This window comes from Tiliqua scincoides, chromosome 16 (assembly GCF_035046505.1).
Source record: "Tiliqua scincoides isolate rTilSci1 chromosome 16, rTilSci1.hap2, whole genome shotgun sequence".
Classification (NCBI taxonomy): Eukaryota; Metazoa; Chordata; class Lepidosauria; order Squamata; family Scincidae; genus Tiliqua; species Tiliqua scincoides.
The window spans coordinates 1,497,219-1,521,005 of NC_089836.1; the positions used below are offsets into that span (position 1 = coordinate 1,497,219).

Genomic DNA, 23,787 nt, shown 5'->3' on the forward strand with positions numbered 1-23,787 from the left:
TTTCAAGAAGTGGGTCCTGCTGCTAAAAAGTTTGATAACCACAGTTCTAGACTGAAGAGCCCCAATGTGAAGGGGAGTGGCATTTCTCAATACAACCCTGCCATGACTCTAAATGGGACTGTAGTTTAGTGGGAACATACTTTTGAATCTTCCAGCCGAGCATTGTAACTTCCTGTTTTTGCGCCTTTTCAAAATTCTGGGTCAAAGGGAGTATCTGGCTGGGCGAGTTCCCCTTTCCTCCAGGGTTGCAGCCGTTGGCCCCATCCTTGTGCCGACACAAAGAGAGGACTATAGGAGGAGACGGAGCCTTGGAAGGAAGGGAGCGGCAGCTGGGACACCACCCACTGTTTCTTGAAGCACGTGCTCAGGTAGGTCGGTGCCAGGAGGTGAACAATTGGAAAGCCCCGCTCAGCATCTCCTTGTGTGCTCCATTTGGGGGTGATGGGCTGAAGTGGGCTCTTCTTCCTCTGTCATAAGCTAGAGTCATGTCATGACCACCAGCTGAGATATAGTTAACCTAAAGGGAGTGCTAGATAGCACTGTAGCTCAAGGGCCAGTTTAGAGCTGCAGGAAACGTTGAAATCACTGCTCAGCTGTGACTTTATTGAGCCAGCTTGGTGATCTTTCTGATCTTAAGTGCAGAATATTGATACAGGTAGATCACCCCTTATATAGTCTGAAATCAGGTCAATTTTGACAAGGACATTCTGTCGTGTGAACGCTAGATTGTCTTGTGCACTTTCCCACATCAAGTGCTAGTTGCAATGTCTGTTCTCTGCTCTGTGGTGTGTACCTGGGCAAGCATTGTTAAAAAATGTCCAAGAAGCGAGCAGACACCCAGGTGGGTAACAGTAAAAAGAGCAAGAGGAAGCATTTATCATTATAAATGCATATAATTATGCAATTATAATATGCATTATAAATTGCATATAATTGTGCAGTTATTCCAAAATCTAGACATCTGAAATCCAGCCACTTTCCCTTCCCAAGCAGTCTGGATTAGGGATACTGAACTTGTTTGATGCCAGTTCCGTGCAGGGTTATAGCATTTACGCTGCAGAAATATTTTCCACCAACAAGCTTCATTCTAAGAATACTTTTCTCAGTCTGGTTCACCACCATTGGTTTTTTTTTTCTTCTTACTGCTGGGCTGTCTTGTACTCATTCTCTCCTCCATCCTGAATCAGTCGCAGAGGGCATCTAGGCCAACTGCGGACCGCATAATTGATGGGGGTGATGTCATGCAGCCAATCAGATTGCGCTATGCACCAAAGACACTGAGGGCCAAATAAAGCCAACCCTGACTGCAACTTTAGAAGGGAAACATGTTTGCAGGCAGAGTCCAAAATATTCCCAGCACTGCTCAACCCTTGTATAGTTTTGCTGGTAATAGAAGGTGGGGTATTTTGAATGGGCCAGGAGAGCTGACCTCCTGCCATCTGGGGTGGAGGTTCAATTGCTACCCCCAACCCTTAACTGGGTGTGCCTCCCACTTCCTACACTGGAAAAGGAAGGGGGTGCTACAGGAGAGAAATTCTCTAGCCCACCACTAGATGCTGTAGCCTACCACTCTCTTCCACACTTCCCCTTCTTCTTTTCCCCCCTACCAAGCAACCATCTCCATCAGATTCAACAAAGAGCTGGTCTTGCAGTTAGAGGCTGCAGTGGTCAGTGGCAACCACAGCAGAGGGGAACTAGATTATTCTGTGAGGCACCAGCAGAGAGGGGAGGGCACAGCTAGTGGAAATCTGCCTCCCCAGGGCTGAATTCTGCAGGTGCCTAGTGCTTTCCAAAGATCTGTAGCTGTAGCTGACCCAGGGCCTCTCCCTCCGTGGGAGAAAGAATATAAAAGATTTCTTTACTCAGCGTGTGGTTGGTCTGTGGAACTCCTTGCCACAGGATGTGGTGATGGCGCCTGGCCTGGACGCCTTTAAAAGGAGATTGGATACGTTTCTGGAGGAAAAATCCATTACAGGGTACAAGCCATGATGCGTATGTGCAACCTCCTGATTTTAGAAATGGGCCATGTCAGGTGCAAGGGAGGGCACCAGGATGAGGTCTCTTCTTATCTGGTGTGCTCCCTGGGGCATTTGGTGGGCTGCTGTGAGATACAGGAAGCTGGACTAGATGGGCCTATGGCCTGATCCAGTGGGGCTGTTCTTATGTTCTTAACTACAATTCCCAGGAAGCCTTGCAGGTCTCTTGTTATCTGGTGTGCTCCCTGGGGCATTTGGTGGGCCGCTGTGAGATACAGGAAGCTGGACCAGATGGGCCTGTGGCCTGCTCCAGTGGGGCTGTTCTTATGTTCTTAACTACAATTCCCAGGAAGCCTTGCAGGTCTCTTGTTATCTGGTGTGCTCCCTGGGGCATTTGGTGGGCCGCTGTGAGATACAGGAAGCTGGACCAGATGGGCCTGTGGCCTGCTCCAGTGGGGCTGTTCTTATGTTCTTAACTACAATTCCCAGGAAGCCTTGCAGGTCTCTTGTTATCTGGTGTGCTCCCTGGGGCATTTGGTGGGCCGCTGTGAGATACAGGAAGCTGGACCAGATGGGCCTGTGGCCTGCTCCAGTGGGGCTGTTCTTATGTTCTTAACTACAATTCCCAGGAAGCCTTGCAGGTCTCTTGTTATCTGGTGTGCTCCCTGGGGCATTTGGTGGGCCGCTGTGAGATACAGGAAGCTGGACCAGATGGGCCTGTGGCCTGCTCCAGTGGGGCTGTTCTTATGTTCTTAACTACAATTCCCAGGAAGCCTTGCAGGTCTCTTGTTATCTGGTGTGCTCCCTGGGGCATTTGGTGGGCCGCTGTGAGATACAGGAAGCTGGACCAGATGGGCCTGTGGCCTGATCCAGTGGGGCTGTTCTTATGTTCTTAACTACAATTCCCAGGAAGCCTTGCAGGTCTCTTGTTATCTGGTGTGCTCCCTGGGGCATTTGGTGGGCCGCTGTGAGATACAGGAAGCTGGACCAGATGGGCCTGTGGCCTGCTCCAGTGGGGCTGTTCTTATGTTCTTAACTACAATTCCCAGGAAGCCTTGCAGGTCTCTTGTTATCTGGTGTGCTCCCTGGGGCATTTGGTGGGCCGCTGTGAGATACAGGAAGCTGGACCAGATGGGCCTGTGGCCTGCTCCAGTGGGGCTGTTCTTATGTTCTTAACTACAATTCCCAGGAAGCCTTGCAGGTCTCTTGTTATCTGGTGTGCTCCCTGGGGCATTTGGTGGGCCGCTGTGAGATACAGGAAGCTGGACTAGGTGGGCCTATGGCCTGATCCAGTGGGGCTGTTCTTATGTTCTTAACTACAATTCCCAGGAAGCCTTGCAGGTCTCTTGTTATCTGATGTGCTCCTTGGGGCATTTGGTGGGCCGCTGTGAGATACAGGAAGCTGGACCAGATGGGCCTGTGGCCTGCTCCAGTGGGGCTGTTCTTATGTTCTTAACTACAATTCCCAGGAAGCCTTGCAGGTCTCTTGTTATCTGGTGTGCTCCCTGGGGCATTTGGTGGGCCGCTGTGAGATACAGGAAGCTGGACTAGATGGGCCTATGGCCTGATCCAGTGGGGCTGTTCTTATGTTCTTAACTACAATTCCCAGGAAGCCTTGCAGGTCTCTTGTTATCTGGTGTGCTCCCTGGGGCATTTGGTGGGCTGCTGTGAGATACAGGAAGCTGGACTACATGGGCCTTTGGCCTGATCCAGTGGGGCTGTTCTTATGTTCTCCATCCTGTTTTAACCCTGCGGCCCCTTGGACTTGCACTAGTTCAATAAATGCTTCTTATCTTGGCAACAGCAGGAGGGCAGCTGAATTGGACAGGCTTGTCAGTATTTACAGCTGCCAGTTGAAGGCATTATTCTTATTGCTGAATCGTTAAGATAATAATACCTCTCCTGCCCAAAGTGCTGTTCCGATTGGCTCAGATTTATAGCCTGTCCTACCATTCCAAAGGCTGTGAGAATATTCACTTTTTAAAAACCCTGTTCACTGGTAGACACCAAAAGCCAAACCCCACAAAGCCATAAATTTTCTTCAACGTTATCCGACAACCTTTGTCCCCAAAGGACAGCTGAAGCAGGCTAGTTTTGCAGTGCTGCCCTAAAGCGTGAAGGCTTAGGCTTTGGTAAATTTTCCAGTGGGAGGGAGTTTCACAGGCACTGGGAGCAATTTTCTTTGTGTACCTTTCTATTTTTTTTGTCAGAGATACTATTTGTAAGGGAGGAGTACTTGGTAAGCCTGTGGTTGTAATGGGGCAGGTGAGAAGAAGTTGTTGCGTTGGCCAAAACTGTCTGATTAGATTTGGTTGCTGAACGGTGGAGGACTCCGGACAGTTTGTTGTAGCGCAAGCCTCTCAGAAGCAAAACAAAGCTGTGCCAGCAACAGTCTGTTGGACTGCAGCTGCCTCATTCCCCAAAACAATGCCACTTTCTCTTTTATGTGATATTTGTATATGGAGGGAAATGAGTGATAATGACGAGGTTGTGTGAACCAAGGTGACAAAATGCAACTAGCCCAGGTTAAAGACCCTACCTAGATGAGTCCCTTGGAGGTTGCCTATATTCTTGTTGGCATCCTTCAGTCTCGGAAGACTATGGTGTCACGCTCTGAATGGTGGTTCTGGAACAGTGTCCTCTCCAGTGCGCGAAGCCTGGGTAAAGTAGGTATGGAGGATAGGCTGTTACCCATGCAGCAAATCCCCCCTCTCCACGTCGCTGAAATGGTCCAATGGAAAGGCAGAGGCCAATACGGTTGGTTCCAGCAGCGTCGCAGGAGTTGCCAGAACGTGACTGTGTTCAGCCATGAACTGCCTCAGGGACTCTGGCTCCTGATTTTGCCTCAAGGTTGACTCCTGAAGCCTTTTCCATAACTGGATGTAGCCACAAGGCAGTGGGGTTTTGGGATCAGAGTTTTCCTTCTCTCAGATGAGCTGCCTTCCCAGGCTGACGAGTCCCATCTACCCGGTGGCTGTTTAGTCGCCTCTTACGACAAGTACAGCCAAACTGAGGGCCTATTCTTTGACCCTGACGTGATTACAAAACGGACCCCTGTGGGAGGTAGGTGTGTACATGGGGGTGGAAGTCCTTGTGACTTGCTGCACGAAAGCCTCACTCTGCTGTAAAGTGTCCTGAGGGGGTGGCAGCAAGTTCTTCCTCCTTGAGTGTCACCCAGAGCTGACACAATCTAGAGCAGTGGTTCTCATGTATTTACCACCAGGACCCACTTTTTAGAATGAGAATCTGTCTGGATCCATGGGAAGTCCATGAGAGCCAGGGTGGTGTAGTGGTTTGGGAGGTGGACTTAGACCTGGATGATCCAGGTTCAAATCCCCCCTTAGCCACAAAGCTTCCTGGGTGACCTTGGGCCAGTCACTTTCTCTCAGCCTCACCTACCTCACAGGATTGTTGTGAGGACAAGAAAGAGGGGAGGAGCAGCTCTGTAAATCACCCTGAGCTCTTTGGCGGAAGAGAGATGTGAAAATGTGAAAAAAAAATGTGAAAAATAAATGATGTCATGACCAGGAGTGACATCATCAAGCAGGAACATTTTTTACAATCCTAGGCTGCAATCCTACCCACACTTACCCAGGAGTAAGTCCCATCGACTATCATTGTTTAAAGAATATACATAGTAGCTTCTTTAAAGTACAGGTCTTTAACATTTCCCCATATGCAGTCACATACCATGGGAGCATCAAGTCTAATATATTAAAAATAAAATATTGAAGTGATTGGGGACCCACCTGAAATGGGCTCGCGACCCACCTAAGGGGGTCCCAATCCACAGTTTTAGAAACACTGATCTAGAGGAAATGAACCTTTTGCGTAACAGAGGGACCTCTGAGGTCAGAGGCAGCGCTGGGGCCTGCTTGACTTCTTGGTTCCTCTCTTGTATCACTCTGGACCGCCCAGGCACTTCTCAGCCATCCTTGAGACAGCTGCGTGGCTCTGATTGCACCTGGTCCGTGATCAAGAGGGCCAAAAAAGGACCCTGGAATAAGTACAGCATCTTGGGTGTGGTGACAAGGGGATCCCATGCCTTGTCAGTCAAATTCTCACTCTGAAAGGGGCTGTCCAAGGCCTGCATCATCCCCGCAGGGCCGGCAAGTTGTCTGTCTGACCTTAGCTCCTGGAAGCACCCTCCTCCCCCCAGAGGTCTGTACACTCCTTGGAGAAATGGCAGCTGGAGAAAGGAGAGCTCTCTCTGTGTGTGTGTGTGTGTGTGTGTGTGTGTGTGTGTGTGTGTGTGTGTGTGTGTGTGAGAGAGAGAGAGAGAGAGAGAAGTAGGCTGGTAGACCCGATTCCTAGGTCTGGAGCTCTTTCCCACCCTTCTTTTCTTTTCCCTCTTGACCAAGGCGTCTTGGGGCTCTCTCTCTTACTGTGTCACAAAATATTAAGGTCTCACCTGGATCTTCCTGACCTCTCGGGCAGTGGATTCTCAAACTGTGGGTCAGAACCCACTAGGGGTGTCATGAGCCAATTTCAGGTGGGTCACCATTCATTTCAAAATGTATTTTATTTTTTATATATTAGACTTGATGCTCCCACAGTATGTGACTGCATTTGGGGAAATGTGACAGAACTGTACTTTTTAACAGGCTACTGTGTATATACTTTTAACAATAATAATCAGTGGGGCTTACTCCCAGGTAAGTGTGGATAGGATCGCAGCCTTTGGGATATTTGGGGAATTGTTTTTTAAAGCAGATCAGCAACTGCTTGGGAAGGTTAGGAGGGTTCTTCGTTTTAAACAAATTTTTAAACTTGCACTTACTGTAAAATTTTAATGTACTTAATTTGATTTGATTTATCAGGGGTGTCAAAAATTTTCCTGCTTGATGATATCACTTCTGGCAATGACATCATTCCAGGTTAATGGCATCACTTCCAAGGTGTTTCACAGATTGTCATTCTAAAAAGTGGGTCAGGTACTAAAATATTTGAGAACCACTGTTCTAGGATGTGCCATAAGCCATTAGGCCAAAGACCCATAGAACAGACATGGGGAGGGTATCCATACATGCCTGTGTCCCCGAACACAGGTGCTCTCTCTCACATGCACACCCTCAGCATAGAACTAGGGGCTCTATCGTGGACTATTGTAGTTCAACAGGTATCTTGACGACTTCAATTTTCAGTTTAGAGAAAGTTTCTAGCCCTGGTGAGGAAGACCTGAATTTGGCCTGCCTACCAAATCAGATGGCTGGATGTTGGTTCCTTTCTTTGCGGGAGTGCCATGACTGTGATCCCTCTTGCCTGCCTGGTGTTGCAACACCCCCAGCCCCCTTCCAGGTGCTTCTGACATTTGTTCTCCCTGCCCTTTCAGAGAAGCAAAAGAGACCAGGCACAGTCTCCTGACCTTAACCATGTCTGAACCAGAAGACGGCGAAACCTGCTGGAACAACCTGGAGAACTTCAGAGTGAAGCTGATTTCGGTGATAGACCCGTCCAGGATCACCCCCTACCTCCGACAGTGCAAAGTCATCAACCATGATGATGAGGAGCAGATCCTGAACGACCCCAGCCTGGTGATTAGGAAAAGGAAAGCAGGTAGGGTGCCCTGGGGGGGGGGGTGCCTTGCCACAGCTCCTCCCCACTGGGCCTTGTGCCCGCTTAAGGCTAATTAGCTTCCCTTGTTAAACTCACAAGTGCAGCAGGCAAAAGTCAGAGTCCAGTCCCAGTCCAATAAGTGCAGATTGCCAAAGCAGAGTCCAGAAACGATATGCCAGGTCACAGTCCAAGGTCAAACTCCAGTCAGGTCAGGTCTCCTCTGGGTCAGGGTAGTCTTTGGTCCTTCAGAAGCTGCCTTTTATCCTTGGATGTCTCATAATCCAAAATGCAGCTCAGCTGTGAGCTACCTTGCTAGCCCCTTGTTAAGCCCAAATTAGGCTCAACTGAGCCATCTCTTCCGTCCATGTCCATTCAAAGTCCCATCAAGGTCAAATGAAGCTCAGGTGTCCATCAGAGTCCCATTGGCCTTGATTGATTACAGCTGTGGAGCCAGCCCTGCCATTCCCAGAGCTGTCAACCAGCTGTCAAAACATGGAATCGCTGTCAACACCACATCATCCACCTGATGATCTTCTGATTTTCCATTACAGGGGGTTAGGAAGAAGGTGCAGAAGATAGCAACCAAAATGATGACTGAGCTGGGACACCTCCCTTATGAGGAGTTTGGGGCTCTTCAATTTAGAAAAAAGGCACCTGAGGGGGAACATGACCGAGACATAAAGAATCTGATGCTTCCTCCTCCCTTGACTCATAGATTGCTGGCCCCAAAAACGAGGCCTCAGATGATCAAGTAAACAAGATCTGTGAAGAAAGGTTGAGGGAACCCGGTATGTTTAGCCTGGAGAGGAGAAGGCTGCGAGGGAATATGATTGCACTCTTCAAATACCTGCAGGGCTGTCACATGGTTGAGGGTAAAGATTTATCCAGGGGTGCCCCAGAGAGCAGCACTAGATCCCATGAGCATAAACTGCAGGAGTGGTTATTTCAGTTGGATTTCTGGAAGAGATTCTTCATGGTAAGAGCGGTTCAACAATGGAACCAATGACAAAGGCGGAAGGTGGGTTCTCTCCTGCTGGAGGTCTTCAAGCCAAATATGGCTTAGCAGGCATATTTTGGAGATGCCCCAGCAAGGATTTTCCTGCTTCAGGAAGAGGGGATTGGACCAGATGACCTTGAAAGCCCCTTCCAATTCAATGATTCCAGAAACGGAGACATTTTAAGAGGCACCAGCAAATTCCCAGTCCTCATGCTTGTGCAGCTGTATTTTTGAAAGGCTTAGGGCCCAATCCTATCCAACTTTCCAGCACCGCGGCAACCACAATGCAGCCCCAAGGAATGGGAACAAATGTTCCTATACCTTGAGGAAGCCTCTGTGTCTATCTCCCCAATACAGGAAGTGGTGGCGTAGCTGGAGGGGGCTGGAGCACTCAGTCTGGCAGGGAGGTGGGCAAGTGGGCCCTCCTTTTAGAACCATTCCCGGCGGGGGGGGGGAAACAGAGCTGTATGGGAATGGCTCCAAAGGGAGGGGCTGCTTGCCCACCTCCTTGCCAGGCTGAGTGCACTGCCCCCCTCCAGCTATGCCACCGACAGGAAGCAGTGCATACCCCATAGGCACAGCAGCACTGGCACTGGAAAAGTGGATAAGTTTGGGCCCTTAGTCAGCTCCAGTCTGCAAAAGTCTTTGCTTTTCTGAGGCAGCACTCAGAATGCCCATGTGCACAGAGCCCCTTTCTTTGTCTTCCTCACTGAGCTGACAGTTTTGGGCATTCTCATGTGCTAACACCTCCCGTGGTCTGTGGTTGCAGGGGTCCTCCTGGACATTCTCCAACGGACCGGTCAGAAGGGTTTTGTGGCATTCCTGGAGAGCCTGGAGTTGTACTACCCTCATCTCTACAAGAAAATCACGGGCAAGGACCCCAGCAGGGTCTTCTCAGCAATTATAGGTAATTTACTGTATTGATTGGGTGGGTGTCCGACCAACCACCCTTCCTGCGTCCAGGTGTCGGGCTCCTTGTCCTGCTGCCATTCGGGTTTTCTGGAAGCAGAATTTCAGAAATGTCTTTTATGGCTGGTTGATACTCAGTTTGCTTTGCTCCTGTTAAGCAGGCAGGCAGGCAGGCAAGAGAGGAACCCAACAATGCTTGCCTGCTGACAAAGTGGTGTTGGAGAGGACAGGACTTGCACCGGGGACTAATCCTGGTTCTCAGCCGGGTATTTCCAATACTGGAAATTGGGTAGTATTGGGTAGTTCCAATACTACCCAGCACTGGAACAGCAGGAGTACAGGGCCCATGCTGTATCCAGTACTGAAACTGAGCAGGCCAGAGGTCTCCTTGGGGTAAGAGAACATTTGTTCCCTTACCCTGTGTAGAGCCTCAGCTTGCTCAATGGGCTACTCAGATCTGCGCCAGCTAAATTGCTGGCACCATGTAGGATTTTCAAGCAGAGAAGCCCAGTGTTGGGTTTTCAAGTCTAGGTTGAGGGTTAGGATATGGCGGACACCACCTCTGAAGTTCCCAACCCTCTCCCCGCCCTCCTCTTGCCTAGAAACTCCATGCCTACATTTTGCCCACCCCTTTGAAAAGCAATACTGAGATCCTCAATCCTGAGGAATCAAAGAGCCAATGGTACTGGTGCAAAATATTGTGAGTCTGCCCACTGGTTGGAAGCCGCCCTTCTTCTTTGCCCTCTTTGCACTGCAGACGCTGCCGGGGAGTCCAGCCTGACGGAGCTGCTGATGAACGAGATCACCAAGCTGCAGGGCGCTGTCCGGGAGGAGGCGCGCAAAGTCCAGGAGCTGAACCTGGCCCTGAAGACCAAGGAGGACCTCCTCAAGGAGATGCGGGTGCGGGACAGTGTCCTGCGCAAGCACCAGGAGAGGGCGCACAAGTTGAAGGAGGAGAGGGATAACCTCAGCCAGGAGCTGCGGCACTGCAAGGACGAGAACTACCAGCTGGCCATGAGCTACGCCAGGCAGAGTGAGGAGAAGAATGTGGCCCTGATGAAGAACCGCGACCTGCAGCTGGAGGTGGGCCTCGTTTCCCCAGCCCTGGGAAAGCAAAAAGGGGTTGCCTGCCTGTGCACGGAATTGGGGCAGCAGGGTAGAGATGGAGGGACCAGCTGATTGGGCTCTTTAAATGTCTAGACATTTCTATTCTTTGAAAGACAGCAGTGTCTCCAGGAAAGAAACCCTCAGAAATTGATGCACATTAATTAGTGTTGCATTTATGCAACAATGGGAAGAAACGGCCGGCCGACCTCTCTCTGCTTCTTCCGCCCACTGGAGCTTACACATTTCTGGTTCCACAGAGCGCAATCCTCCCTTGCAAGAGTTGGCCATCATGAGCCCCCTTTCCGAAGGTGCTTTTCCTTCACATTATCCCACAAACGCAGCGATGGGACAATAAACTGCTGGTCTGCAGGGGATTGTTCATCCCACTGGGCCAGGGAACTCAGTCCTGGACTGGATCATGCTGGTTCTGGTGTTGCTTAGGGGCAGAGCCCTCCCTGCCTTGCTTCCTTGGTGGTCCAGGCCCAAGTGGGGAAGACTGTTCTTTGCCTGAGACCCTGGAGCAGCGGGTCTCTGCTCACGGCCCTGATGCTCAGGGCAATGAGGTCATATGACATCATGATGTTACTTCTGGGTTCATCTCGGAGGTTTGTCTCCCCCCCCTCCCCATTCCTTCTTCTTTGGAGGTTGTTCTTCATGCTCCGCCCTAGTTATGTGCCATTCTTCCTTCTTCAGCCATCCCCCCCTTGGCCTGGCGCTTGGGGCAGATGCCCCCAAGCTCCCCCCTAGCTATGTCTATGCCCTGGAGAGCCACTGTAGTTGGCATTGGCCATCTTGTGCTAAGCGACCTTGTGCTAAGGACCTGAGACAGCTGAGGGCAGCTTCTCTCTTCACATGCTGCACTGCTTTAGGTCTGTCTCCCTTGCTCTCTTCTCTTTGCACCATTTCCTGGGACCCTCCTCCTGGCCACGAAGATGGACTGCCTGCGGCACAGCCTGATGAAAGCTGAGGACGACTGCAAGCTGGAGCGGAAGCACACGCTGAAGCTGAAGCATGCCATCGCACAGCGGCCCAGCCATGAGGCCGTGTGGGAGATCCAGCGGGAGAAGGAGCTGCTCCTGGCCAAGAACAAAGAGCTGGAGAGCACCCTGCAGGTCTGTCTCCCTGGGCTCTCACTCATTCAGAGGGCCACTAGATACAGTTCCTTCGTTTTGTATGGTGCCTCCCTACCCATGCTCTGTACACCTAAGTCCCACAAGGCAAGCCACAGTCAGGAACAAGGAAAAGAGACTGCTAGGGGGTGCCTTGTGTGGCTTTTCTTTCTTTCGTTCTTTCGTTCTTTCTTTCGGTCTGTGGAACTCCTTGCCACAGGATGTGGTGATGGCGTCTGGCCTGGACGCCTTTAAAAGGGGATTGGACAAGTTTCTGGAGGAAAAATCCATTACAGGTTACAAGCCATGATGTGTATGCGCAACCTCCTGATTTTAGAAATGGGCTATGTCAGAATGCCAGATGCAAGGGAGGGCACCAGGATGAGGTCTCTTGTTATCTGGTGTGCTCCCTGGGGCATTTGGAAGCAAAAGGATGATTACCTCCAAAATTGGGGAAGGGGGGAGAGTGGTTGGGCAACAGAGGGATGTGACAGAGAGGTGGCAGAGAGGGAAGGTGACCCAGGAGGACTGGAGAAAGAAACAGACCCCTACAATAGGCTGGGGCTTCCCAGGACTGTGGACTCACTGTGCCCCCATCACATTCTTCCCCCCCATCCCCAAAGGTCACCCAGAAAGGCAGCTCCGAGAAGGACAATGTCTCCACCCAGGCCCTCGAGGCCGAGCGGACCAGGATGTTGGGGGAACACCAAGAGCTGGTGAATGCCATTTACGATGTACGCCAGGTGCTCCGAAGGACTGAGGATGTGCGGGATAAGGTAAGGGGGGCAGATGGAGGTAACTTGCAGCTGGGCAGTTCTGGCCATAGGGACTGTGATCTGAATTCACAGCCGGCAGTGGGAATATCCTGAGCAGGCATGAAAGTGGCTGAGATGAAAATGACGACATTCTTTGATTATACTTTTATACTCGCTGAAGCCAGTCCATATGATAGACGCACATATATCTTTCCCTTTCACCTGCATGTTTTGTTGCAGTAGCTTATTCCTGACTCTTGTCCGTTTTCTCCTTTGTGGTGGGCAAAATATCCAATTCCAGAACTGCGTTGCTATCAACTCAGATATGAAATCTTTCTCTTTTTGCAGGATCCTGTCTTGGATATATTTAAGAGGAATAACAATGGCTCCAAGTTAATTTTATCACTTAAGGCCCATCCCATCAGCACAGAGGGCCCTCAGTACCTGTGGGGGATAAGAACATAAAGAAGACCCCATTGGAAGAGCCTGCCATAGGCCCATCTAGTCCAGCTACCTGTATCTCACAGTGGCCCACCAAATGCCCCAAGGAGCACACCAGAGACCTGCAAGGCTTCCTGGGAATTGTAGTTAAGAACATAAGAACAGCCCCACTGGATCAGGCCATAGGCCCATCTAGTCCAGCTTCCTGTATCTCACAGGGGCCCACCAAATGCCCCAGGGAGCATACAAGACAACAGACACAACCTACGTCCCGGTGCCCTCCCCTGCATCTGGCAATCAGAGGCAGCCTGCCTCTGAAACCAAGAGGTTGCACATACCTACTATGACTTGTAACCCATAATGAACTTCTCCTCCAGAAATCTGTCCAATCCCCTCTTAAAGGCACCCAGGCAAGATGCCTGGGTCTGTTCCAGGACCCCCAAATTCCCTGGATAATGAAATCCACAAGCAGCCACGTGGCACCACAGTCATCTGGGGGCTGTGCCTGGCCTTCTAGAGGTCACAGACTGCAAGCCTCCAGGATGGGACTGGAAGCACTTCCAGCTGCATCTGAGAGGCCCTCCAGCTGTGGGCTTGGCATCCATTTAAATCAATGGCCACAAATGAGGACAGCCCGCTGTCTTCAGTGTTCCTCCCAAATATTTTGCTTTCAGACAAATGCACCACAGACGGGGTAAAAGTCTCCCCTGGCTTTTCTGACACTGCCAGAAGGTTATGCTGGAGCAACTGGTTAACTGCCTGTGCTTGTGTTGGCAGCTGATGGAGGAGAAAGAGTTGCTGGAGCTGCAGTGTGCATCTCTACAGAATGACTCTCGGGTCTACCAGGATCGCATTGAGTCTATCCTGAAGCAGATGGAAGAGGTGGCTGCTGAACGGGACCAGGTAGGGTGGCCAGACCAGCGTGTCCCAAGGAGAGGGGCCTCTCTCTTAGCAGTCCCAGGCAGGAAGTAACACTCAGTTGGGTCACTGCATGGCCCTTTCTGGCTTGATTGGGTCACAAGGTTTGCAGGTCTGTCCTAGAGCATTTCCCTGGGATTCCTTCTATGATGGGAGGCAGACACAACTTGCAGCAGGTGCATCAATTTGGAGACATATGAGGACCAGATGTAGCCTTGGTTGCAAAAGTGAGACACATCCCAGATTGCTTGCACGTAAGGGGCTCGGGCTGTTGATCTTAGCATGCCGTTGACCTCTCGGTCTCTCTCACCGCCTTGGCCAGGCCCTCCTGACTCAAGAGGCCTTTCACAAGCAGTACTCCCGGAGCCTGATGGACAAGGACGCCTACCGGAAGCAGATCCGGGAACTTGGGGAGAGGTGCGACGAGCTGCAGCTGCAGCTGTTCCAGAATGAGGGGCAGCTGCTCAGCACCGAAGCCAAGCTGAAGAGGCTATGCCTGGATCCATCCACACTGGTAGGTCTAGCGATAAAATGGTGGACAGCATTTCTGACAAGGAAATGTCCTTTTGGGAAGATGTGGAGCAGGAGCCAGGTTTGGCCCCAAACTGGAGTGCTCCTCCCTGTTGGGTATCCCAGCTGAGGCCCAATCCTATGGAAGGGTCAATGGCCCAATCCTATGGAAGGCCCAATGTCTATGGAAGGCATAATCCCAATTATGGTCCAATCCTATGGAAGGGTGGTGCCAGTGTGATTTCCACTGCCACAGACTGCGGCCATAAAGAGCTTTGCAGCATTGCAAGCAGCTACTGTACTGGTGGGAAGGCTGGAGCCTTTCCGTGTGTGGCAGCAGATGTCAGGAAGCCTGCCAGAGCAAGTAAGCCCGGTGTTGGGGGTGGAATGGGGCAAGGTGGGTGGGAGGAGATGGGGCAAGGAATGGGCAGATTAGGGCCTTCGGTGACAGCACGCACCAAATCCAAATCCCCTTCCAAGTCCTGATCCGCCTGCATGGAGCGGCATGGACTCGTACTAATGATTTTGCTGGCACAGGTCCAAATTGCCCCATCACAGTTGCTGCCAGAGGCAGGCAAAAATCCCCCATGGAAAGAAGCCGCACTGAATGTGCTGCATCACCACGCAGGGATTTAGGGAGGGTTGGGCTGTTTAGGTGTTTCCTCCTCAACTCTGTGATGCCCTCTATTATCCTCCTGAGTTTCTGTCCTTTGGGACCAGCAAGCAACTATGCTTAGTGGCTGGAAGATGGACTGGGGTTCCATCAGGCCTACAGTGAAAATGCTTAAAGATCTCCTCATGCTGCCTGGACTGTAACCATATTTCAGCATCTTCTTGAACCAGAAGCATATTTTGTCAAACTCACCTGATGCACAGCTTTCCGTCACTGTCACTCATGTTGTTTTCTTGCACAGAATGGTGGGACTTATTGTAAATGTAATAAATTTACATTTGCAGGGAGGTGGATTCTCCTTCACTGGAGATCTTCAAGCAGAATGCCCATGTGCTGGAAATACTTTAGGAGGAATTCCTGCTACAGGCTAGATGACCTTTTAGGTCATTCCAACTTTATGATTCTGTGAAATAATGCCTTGAGAGTCTGGGGAGACTGACTGCTGCAACAAGGTCTTGCAATGGGCTGCCCTTGAAGATTGTTTTGAAATCTGGCCCAGCTTGTAGCCACTGCAAGGTATAAGGGAGATCCAGTCTCCCTGTCTAACGCCTCCAGGTCATGACTTTGAGCCAGGCTTTCTCTGAACAGGTCTGCAACTTCATCCTACTCACCTTCCCTTTCTAGCTTCCTAACAATTGTTGTTGTTCAGTCGTTAAGTCATGTCTGACTCTTCACGACCCCATGGACCAGAGCACACCAGGTCCCCCGTCTACCACTAACTTCGGGAGTTTGTCCAAATCCTAACAATGAACTTCTTGCAATTCCAGGCTTCAGACTTTGAAGAAACCTCTTCCAGAAGTTCCCAAGAAGTGAGTTTGTGAGGAATGTGGGTTTGGCTGGGTGTGTCTGATGCTCTTATGTTGGTCTGCCTTGGGGCAGAAGGGCAGACCTTCCTGATCTCCTTCCAGCCCTGAACATTCAGTAACATGAACATACACAGCATTTTCTAAGATAAGCCACAAAGACAAGGTAGTACCCACAAGAGCTGACACTCAAAAGATGGCAAATAGGGAGAACAGAAATAGGGGTAGTCTTGGGATCCAGGGAGATCTTGCATGTGGAAGAAAAATGATGGGAGGGGGAGATCCTCAGGACCCACAGCAAGATCTCAAACATGCCAACTCTCCTCAAAATCCTTGTTTTCTGCTCCTGTATCTCACAGCGGCCCACCAAATGCCCCAGGGAGCACACCAGATAACAAGAGACCTTATCCTGGTGCCCTCCCTTGCATCTGGCCTTCTGACATAGCCCATTTCCAAAATCAGGAGGTTGCGCATACACATCATGGCTTGTACCCCGTAATGGACTTTTCCTCCAGAAACTGGTCCAATCCCCTTTTAAAGGCATTGTCTAAACAGTGATCCATAATGCTTGTTCACAAAAAAAGAGGCTGTTCTTTCTCTCTGCCTTGCATGAAGCTGACTCCTCACGGGAATCCCGATGACGATGGGAAGGCTGGCGACAAACGTAAGTCCTTCTTGGCTGCTTTGAAACACACCTGGGGCTGGTTGCCTGCATTTCACCACTCAGGAAGCAAATGCCTTGGGCTGAGAGCACTAAAATCTTGACCCAGGAATGGGCCCTTAAGTGTTCCCCAGGAGCGACTGGATTCACTTCAGGTATCTGGGAGTACCCCCTTGACTAGCAAGTAAGAATGGTCAACTTCTTTGTTCTGTCTCTCTCAGAAGGCAGCTCTGGCATTCAGGATCAGCAGCTGAGCTCTCTCGGGGACATTCATCTTCTCAAGGCCCCTACGGTAAATAAAGCTCAGATGGTCCTTTGTGCAATTCTGTATAGTTCATTGCAAGCTGTTTGCAGTAAGTCATTCTGTGCAGAGAGATCTAGTTGTCCTTGCTGCTTTTGGTGGAGATAGCTATTGTCTGTCTTGCTGGTTACTGTGAAAAACAGAATCCTGGTTCAGATGGAGCTTTGCATTCTTGTCTGGTATCTTCACTGGCATTCTTGTCTACTTATTGCATTCTTGTCTGGTATCTTCACTGGGGGGGGGGGTGCGAGGGTAAATAGAAGGCCAGATGTAGGGGATGCACGTGTCTTGTGTGCTCCCTGAGGCATCTGGTGGGCCTCTGTGAGACACAATAAACTGGATTAGATGGGCCTGGGCCCGATCCAGCAGGGTGGTTCTTATGTTATCTTCATGGACATTCCCTCTGTGCTGCTCAGCTCTGGAAGCTGTGCCTGTATGGGAACACCTGCACATATTCAAATGTGGTTTGCCACAACTCCAAGGTCTAGAAACTGGCTGCAAATCTCCCCCCTCCCAAGAATTCAGGCTCTGAGCATGCTGAACAACAGAGATAAATCACCCAGCCAACCAACCTTGAGGTCCACCCTTGCGGCTAAGAGTCTCCCAGCCCCACTCAGTTATTACTGCCATTTAGCAGCAGACAGAGCTTTGACCTCAGGGGGAACTGCAGTGAGTCCTGGTTTCTGGTTGGCTTTTTCAGGAAGGCAGCCCACTGGACGGGGAGCTGGCCGAGAAGGAGCGCCGGCGAATGAAGGACAGTTTTGAGCACTACCGGAGGTGTGAATGCTACTCATTGCAGGCTGCTTTGCACAGGTTACTTAGCAAAGAAACATGGAGGGTGTTGGCGGGGTGCACACCTGAGCATGCCTTGGGATAATTATGCATAGCATGGATAGAGTGCATCAAAGGGATCAACCTCTTCCCTCTCGCACAATACGAGAATTGGGGGCCATTCACTAAAATTGCCGGGAGAGTGAGAACAGACGAAAGGATGCCCAGCTCTTTATGTACCCAGCATGTAGCTGAACTGTGGAACTCCTTGCCACAGGATGTAGCGATGGCATCTGGCCTGGGTGCCTTTAAAAGGTGCCTTGGACAGATTGATGGAGGAAAATTCCATCACAGCCATGGTACAAGCCAGGTTACAGGTTACAAAGCATTGTGCAACCTCCTGGTTTTAAACATAAGCTACCTCTGAATGCCAGATGCAATGATGGGATACAGGTCTGTTGTCCTGTGTGCAGCCAGAGGCAGCTGGAGGGCCACTGTGAGATGCAGGAAGTTAGACAGGATGCCTTTTGGCAGGGCTTTTCTGCCTGAGCTCACTGCTATGGAGGGAACATTCAGTCTGGGTGCTTGGTGTGTTCCAGAAATCACAGTTAACTGAAGTCAAGTCCCCTCAGACTTGCAGTTAAGATGAGAAGTACAAAGATTGAGGCATGTGCAAGCTTTATATCTCAGGCCATGTGGGAGGGAGAAGCTGCTGGAAAATGGAGCTGCGGGAGGGGAGGAGGGGTCCAGCACCAACCATAAACCATGGTGCCTGCAACCATCTAAGAAAGCTAGTAAGTTTCTCACTCAGGGTCAGTGAGGCCTGGAGAGTGTGGGCACCGGACACCCTCTCTTAACCCCCCCATATGGCACCTACTCTACAGAAAGCGAGCACTGAGAAGAGTGCCGAAGAGCAGGTACCATACAGTGGACTGGGAAAACACAACAGGCAGCGACAACACTGACACCGAGGGCTCCTGACAGTGACCTGAAGAGCGGAGTGGACCGTTTAGGAGATCCTGCTCTGGGTACCTCCAGTCCCATCTTCTGATTCCAAAGGAACATTGACAAAGCTGGAGGACAGTCAAGTTTGGACCACGTTTCCCTACTGCTCCCCACCAGTGGCCACTGATTTGCCACTAGTGATAAAACAAGAGCAGAAATAGGCAAGAGGTGTCAAAGAAAATACTTTACTTGCAGCTTAAAAGCACCCACAGCTCTGTTGGCCCTTAAGGGGTCCTCCCTTGCCAGGCTCACAGTACAGTAAGACCTCACTTAAAGTCGTTTCCTTCAATGTCATTTAAAGTTGATGAGAAAAGAAACAAAACCAATTCCCAGCCGATTCTGCACGGTGTCTGCATGCTCTCTCTCTGTCTGTGTGTGGGCCTTCTCCAGCCCGGAATGCTGGCATTTATTTCAGTGTGTATTAGAAGCAGTGGCGTAGCTAATGATCATGTAGCCCAGTGCTGAGCTCAAAATGATGTCCTGGAACTGATGTCACAAACGGAAGTGATGTCACTCCCAGGCTTTTAAAAAAGTGGAAATCGTGGAAAAGTGGAAAACACTGTACTGGGGTAAAGAGGGACATTCTTCCCCTGCTAAATATAAGAGGAAAATGGCCTCCTTACCCAGCAGGGGTAGCTGTATTATGATACATGGAAATAAGAGCTGACTCATCTTAAGTCAGCTTATTGGTTCCATGCTGTATCATAATGACATCTCATTGACTCTTAGAACAATCAGTCTCATAGGTCTGAGTTAAAGAAATCCACTTTTTGATCCATAAGGCAGTTGTGTTTTCATTTTCTGATTAATTGGCCATATCTTTTGATAGAATAGACATAGTCAAAGGAGGTTTGTTTCACTTTGTTCTGCATTAAATTACCTTTCCAATGATATATAACATGATGGTATTATTTGTACATACCAGTTTTTTCACAATTTTGGCCACTAGTGTCAAGCTCAACTTGTTGCCCCCCTGGAGCTTGTTGCCCAGTTCTACGGCTACCCCCTGCACCCCCTTGGCTACGCCACTGATTAGAAGTGTCTTGGGGTCCAGCGTGTCAGACTCTTTTCATACAGTGTGCCAAATCACTTTCATGGCGCCTGCTGAGAGCTGGAAGTGATGTCATTCACCAGGAAGTGATGTCATTAAGCAGAAATAGGCACTTTGTTCTCACCTCGGAACTCACGAGCTGCAAAGGATAGAAAATACACAAATATTGACCATATTTTCAAGATATGGAAGACCCCAATTATCACACTGGCCACCCTTGCAGCAGTGCTGATTTGCCAAGGAATCGCTCTGAGCAGCTGAGAAGTGCTCTTCAAAGCGGCACAGCTGCAAGGGCAGCCTTTACGGGGCTCTCCCAGCGCCTTGCTCCTGCCTCCTTTCTCCATCTCTTACCCACTCCACGTGGCTGGCAGAACTCATGGAGGAAGGTCCTGCACACTGCAAGGGGTTGAGGAAGGAAGGAGTGGGACACACCTCCACCGGTCAAAGAGGAGGACAAGGTGACCATACAGAGGAGGCAGGTGACCATACAGTGTCCAACCCGATCCTGCAGATGGTCAACTGTTCCCACTTTCCAACCCCTCTTCTCAGTGTCACATGCAGGAGTGCCATCTTGGCTTGCAGCCTCCGGCGGACTCTTGGGAGTGGCTTGGCCAGGGCGCCTGCTGTCCTTTCTCCAGTTGCATGGCAGAGCATCTCCAGGAGCCCTCAAGTGGGCAGGTCACACAGCAAGAGGCACTTTCCATCCGTGTACTTGGCAGGCACGAAGCGCCCCTTCCCCCAGTTGCGCCAGCCTCACCCAGCTTTGGGTTTATCTTTGCTTTGGGTTTAGCTTTACATTAACAGCCCAATCCTATTCACACTTTCCAGGGAGTAAGCCCCATTGACTCTAATTGGACTTACTTCTGAGTAGACATGCATAGGATTAGGCTGTGAGTGGTTTTTTTTCCCCATTTTATTAGCTGGCTTAGTTAAATTTGTATTTTAAAATGTCAATGAAGGGAAGAGTTTCTATTATTATTATTATTATTATTACTATTATTAAGGCATAAATTAGCTCAAATTTATGGTTAATTTGAATTTGGGGGATATTGTTAATTGAGTAATTTATTGTTGATGAACTATTATCAATAATGTATGATTATTAATAAATAATGTGTAATGCATGTGTTACATGCATACATGTAGGAGTTAAAACGTTATTTTACTGCAACAATTACTAATGAGATAATGAGATGTAATAATTAATTATTGATTGCTTGATTAATGCAAGTTACTTAATGCAAGCACTTACTTTTTAAGCCTTCTCCCGCACACTCTCTGCTTCTCTATCGCGGCTGCTGCACGAAGTCCCTCCATAGGGACTGAATGTGGCCCTAATAGGAGCCACAGGACAAGGTCCCTGCACGGGCGAACTACGATTCCCAGCGTACCCAGCGACGCGCATGCGCAGTTACAGCTCCCGCCCCGAGAAGGCGGGGCTTGGTGGGGCGTGGCGTCGCCCAGACGACACACCCTGCCTCCTGCGATTGGCTGGTCGCCCTCACGTGCTCAGAGCGACTCAGGAAAAGGCCGGCTTGGAGGACTCGCCGGCGTCTCCTGCCCACGGCCAAGATGGCGGCCGTCCCCCTCGCGCGGCGGCTCCTGGCTTGCGGGGTGGCGCGGCTTTTCAGAGGGCGCGGGAACCCCGGCGCGGCTTCCCGGCGCCTGGTGGGCGGTGCTGCAGCGCTGCGGTTGCCATGGAGACGGGGCCTAAGCGGTTCGGGCCCTCCTGGCGGTGACCAGGAGCCCGCGAAGGCCTCGGCGAGTTACAGGCTGGTGTACACGTGCAAGGTACGTGGGGGAAGCGCCGCTCTCTGACGCGGCGGAAGGAAACGACGGGGGCGAAGCTGGCGCAGCCATCTTTTCTCCTGGCAGCGGTGTGGTTAGCCGGCGGAGAGCGCATGCGCAGGATGGAAGATGCTAGATGGAGCCCCGCCCCCCTGGACAGAGTGGGAGGAGGGAGGTCTCTGCCCCCAGGCGCCCGCACTCTCAAGGCTGCAGCCCTTAGCCCGCTGTCCTGGGAGTGGGCCCCGCTGAACGCAAAGGGGCTTTACTCCTGAGGAAACCTGCCTCCTGCCCCTGTGCAAAGCAGGCTGTCTGTGTATGGATGTTTCCCTGACTAGCCTGGGTGGGTCTACTCAGGAGTAAGGCCCTATTGTGTGCAGCCACCTCCCAATTTGGTGTGCGTAGAATTGTAGGCGCCTGGGGGCAAAGACCTTCCTTCTTCCCCCACCCACCAATGCTGGGGGCTCTGTGATTCTGAAGGGGGGCATGGCTGCTTGGCGGGGGTGGGTGAGGCTTACCCGGGCGCACATTGGGACAGGCGGCCTCTGCCCTGAGGGGCTTACAGGCTGGAAATTGACATCAGTGATGGGGGACAGGTGGGTGTTCCCCCCAATTTTTAAAATGCTGAACATTTTAGGGGGGTGAGGGGATGCTGTGCCACCTGGCCACCTGCCCTAGTGGTTCGGCACTGAGCCCTTGCATGTAGAAGGTCAATAGAAGCCCTTGATCCTGCGAGCCGCCTTCAGCTCTTGCTAGGATGAAAAGGTGGGATGTCAATATTTTTAATACAGAATCTAAATCCGTACAAATTGGGAGGGGGTAACAGTCGTAGATCACACTGCTGGGATCAGAGATTGGCCCCGGGGTACAGGAAGTAGGGCGACATCCTTCAGCAAGAATTTGGTGGGAGAGAAAGAGGAGTGGGAGGAAGAGCTGCAGTCCAGGGCTTCTCCCTGCTTTTCACCTGCGACTTCCTGGGTTGCTTTCAGGTGTGCAGGAAGCGGTCGGCTAAAACGATTTCCAAGGTCGCTTATCACCGCGGAGTGGTGATTGTGAAATGCTCAGGCTGCAGCAACCACCATGTCATTGCAGACAACCTGGGCTGGTTCTCGGACTTGGCTGGGAAGCGGTGAGTCTCCCTGCTCACCTTGCTGGGGCCTGCTATGAGGCTGCTGTGGCTGCCATTCCTCTCTGCCATGGCTGCCACTCCTTTGGCCACGTACAAGATGTGGAGTTTAGTTCCTTGGCACTTTGTGGAAAGTCAGTGCCTTGCTGGTGCTACAAGGAGCACATCTTGTTCAGTTATGCCTGGGGTTGCACTGTTCTTTCTGCACCCCAGTACATACTGTGTGTTTTAGGGACACAGGAGAGTAACCCCCCTCCCTCCAGCCACCTCTCATATTTCTTGGCATGTGAACCCAATCCAGCCCAATGTTGGTGCCAGGCACCAGTTCAGGACAACGCTGGGAAATAACTGGTAGTGCAGAGGGCACCCTTTTTGGAGGAGAGAGACCAGGGTCTCTGAACCAGTGAGACCTTGTACCTCCTGACTGTCTGTCTGTCTGTCTGTCCCAGGAACATTGAGGAAATCCTGGCAGCCAAAGGGGAGAAGGTGAGACGCGTTGTGGGAGACGATGCCTTGGAACTGTTGCTCGAGAACTCGGAGGTCGTGAAGTCTCCCAATCAAGATGCAGAAGGAGAAGGACAAGATGGCAAAAAGGGACTGACATGATGTTCAGCTCTGCTTTGAACAAACCCTTCCGTACCTGTTATTGCAACAGATGTCTTTGAAAAGAGATTGGTCCTCTCTTAAACATGTCTACTTTTGCCACCATAATTCCCTGACCACATGCCTTTCTTCAGCTAGAAAAGATGCAGCAGTAGATGGTTCCAGCGTGACTGCTTTAGTAGGACCACAGGGAGTAAGGACTGTGGAAAAGTAAGGGCTGTAGAGCCGCTGCTGGCAAGGAGACTGTGAGTTGGCCACATGACTGATGCAAGCAGGTTGACCAGACAGGGAGCTTAGTCAGTCTCAACTTGCTTGGCAATGGTGATCTGCTGAAGAAGCCTCTGTGGTTTACACAGGTAGAGGCAGACTGGGGACTGTGCTCTGCTGACAGGATCAAAGCTCTCCTGTCCTGAGGAGAACTCCTGTCCCCTAAAGAACTGCTTGTCTGGGCTATGGCTAGAATTGTGATTTTTTTTGGTGAGAACAAAATAAAAACACATAACACCACTTTCTGCATGTCTCATTTTTGTAACAAGCAAAACCCCAAATCTACAAAAAAATAAAACACCTCTACATATTGGTCACTGTAGGCTGATTGGACTGGGAGGGGTGTGCATGGGTAATAACTGTAGCTGCATCTGCTGACACTATCATATCCAGAAGAGCTAGTCCAGCTTCCTGCATCTTACAGTGGCACCTGCAGCAGACCTGCACCCTGGTGCCACCCCCT

General features: G+C 50.7%; 2 protein-coding genes across 2 annotated transcripts; both read left to right on the forward strand.

Annotated features, from left to right (window-relative positions):
- Nucleotides 1–300: 300 nt before the first annotated feature.
- Nucleotides 301–19,357, forward strand: CARD9 (caspase recruitment domain family member 9). Its single transcript, XM_066610520.1, has 13 exons — nt 301–368; nt 7,309–7,532; nt 9,299–9,436; nt 10,196–10,521; nt 11,478–11,657; nt 12,278–12,430; nt 13,628–13,753; nt 14,091–14,282; nt 15,719–15,760; nt 16,370–16,418; nt 16,637–16,707; nt 17,417–17,493; nt 18,372–19,357. Exons 2-13 carry the CDS (start codon nt 7,349–7,351, stop codon nt 18,466–18,468), a joined length of 1,635 nt encoding a protein of 544 aa, XP_066466617.1. The 5' UTR covers nt 301–368; nt 7,309–7,348; the 3' UTR covers nt 18,469–19,357.
- Nucleotides 19,358–21,079: 1,722 nt separating this feature from the next.
- On the forward strand, nt 21,080–23,564 carry DNLZ (DNL-type zinc finger). Its single transcript, XM_066610521.1, has 3 exons — nt 21,080–21,334; nt 22,318–22,457; nt 22,904–23,564. Exons 1-3 carry the CDS (start codon nt 21,116–21,118, stop codon nt 23,058–23,060), a joined length of 516 nt encoding a protein of 171 aa, XP_066466618.1. The 5' UTR covers nt 21,080–21,115; the 3' UTR covers nt 23,061–23,564.
- The last annotated feature ends 223 nt before the right edge of the window (nt 23,565–23,787 follow it).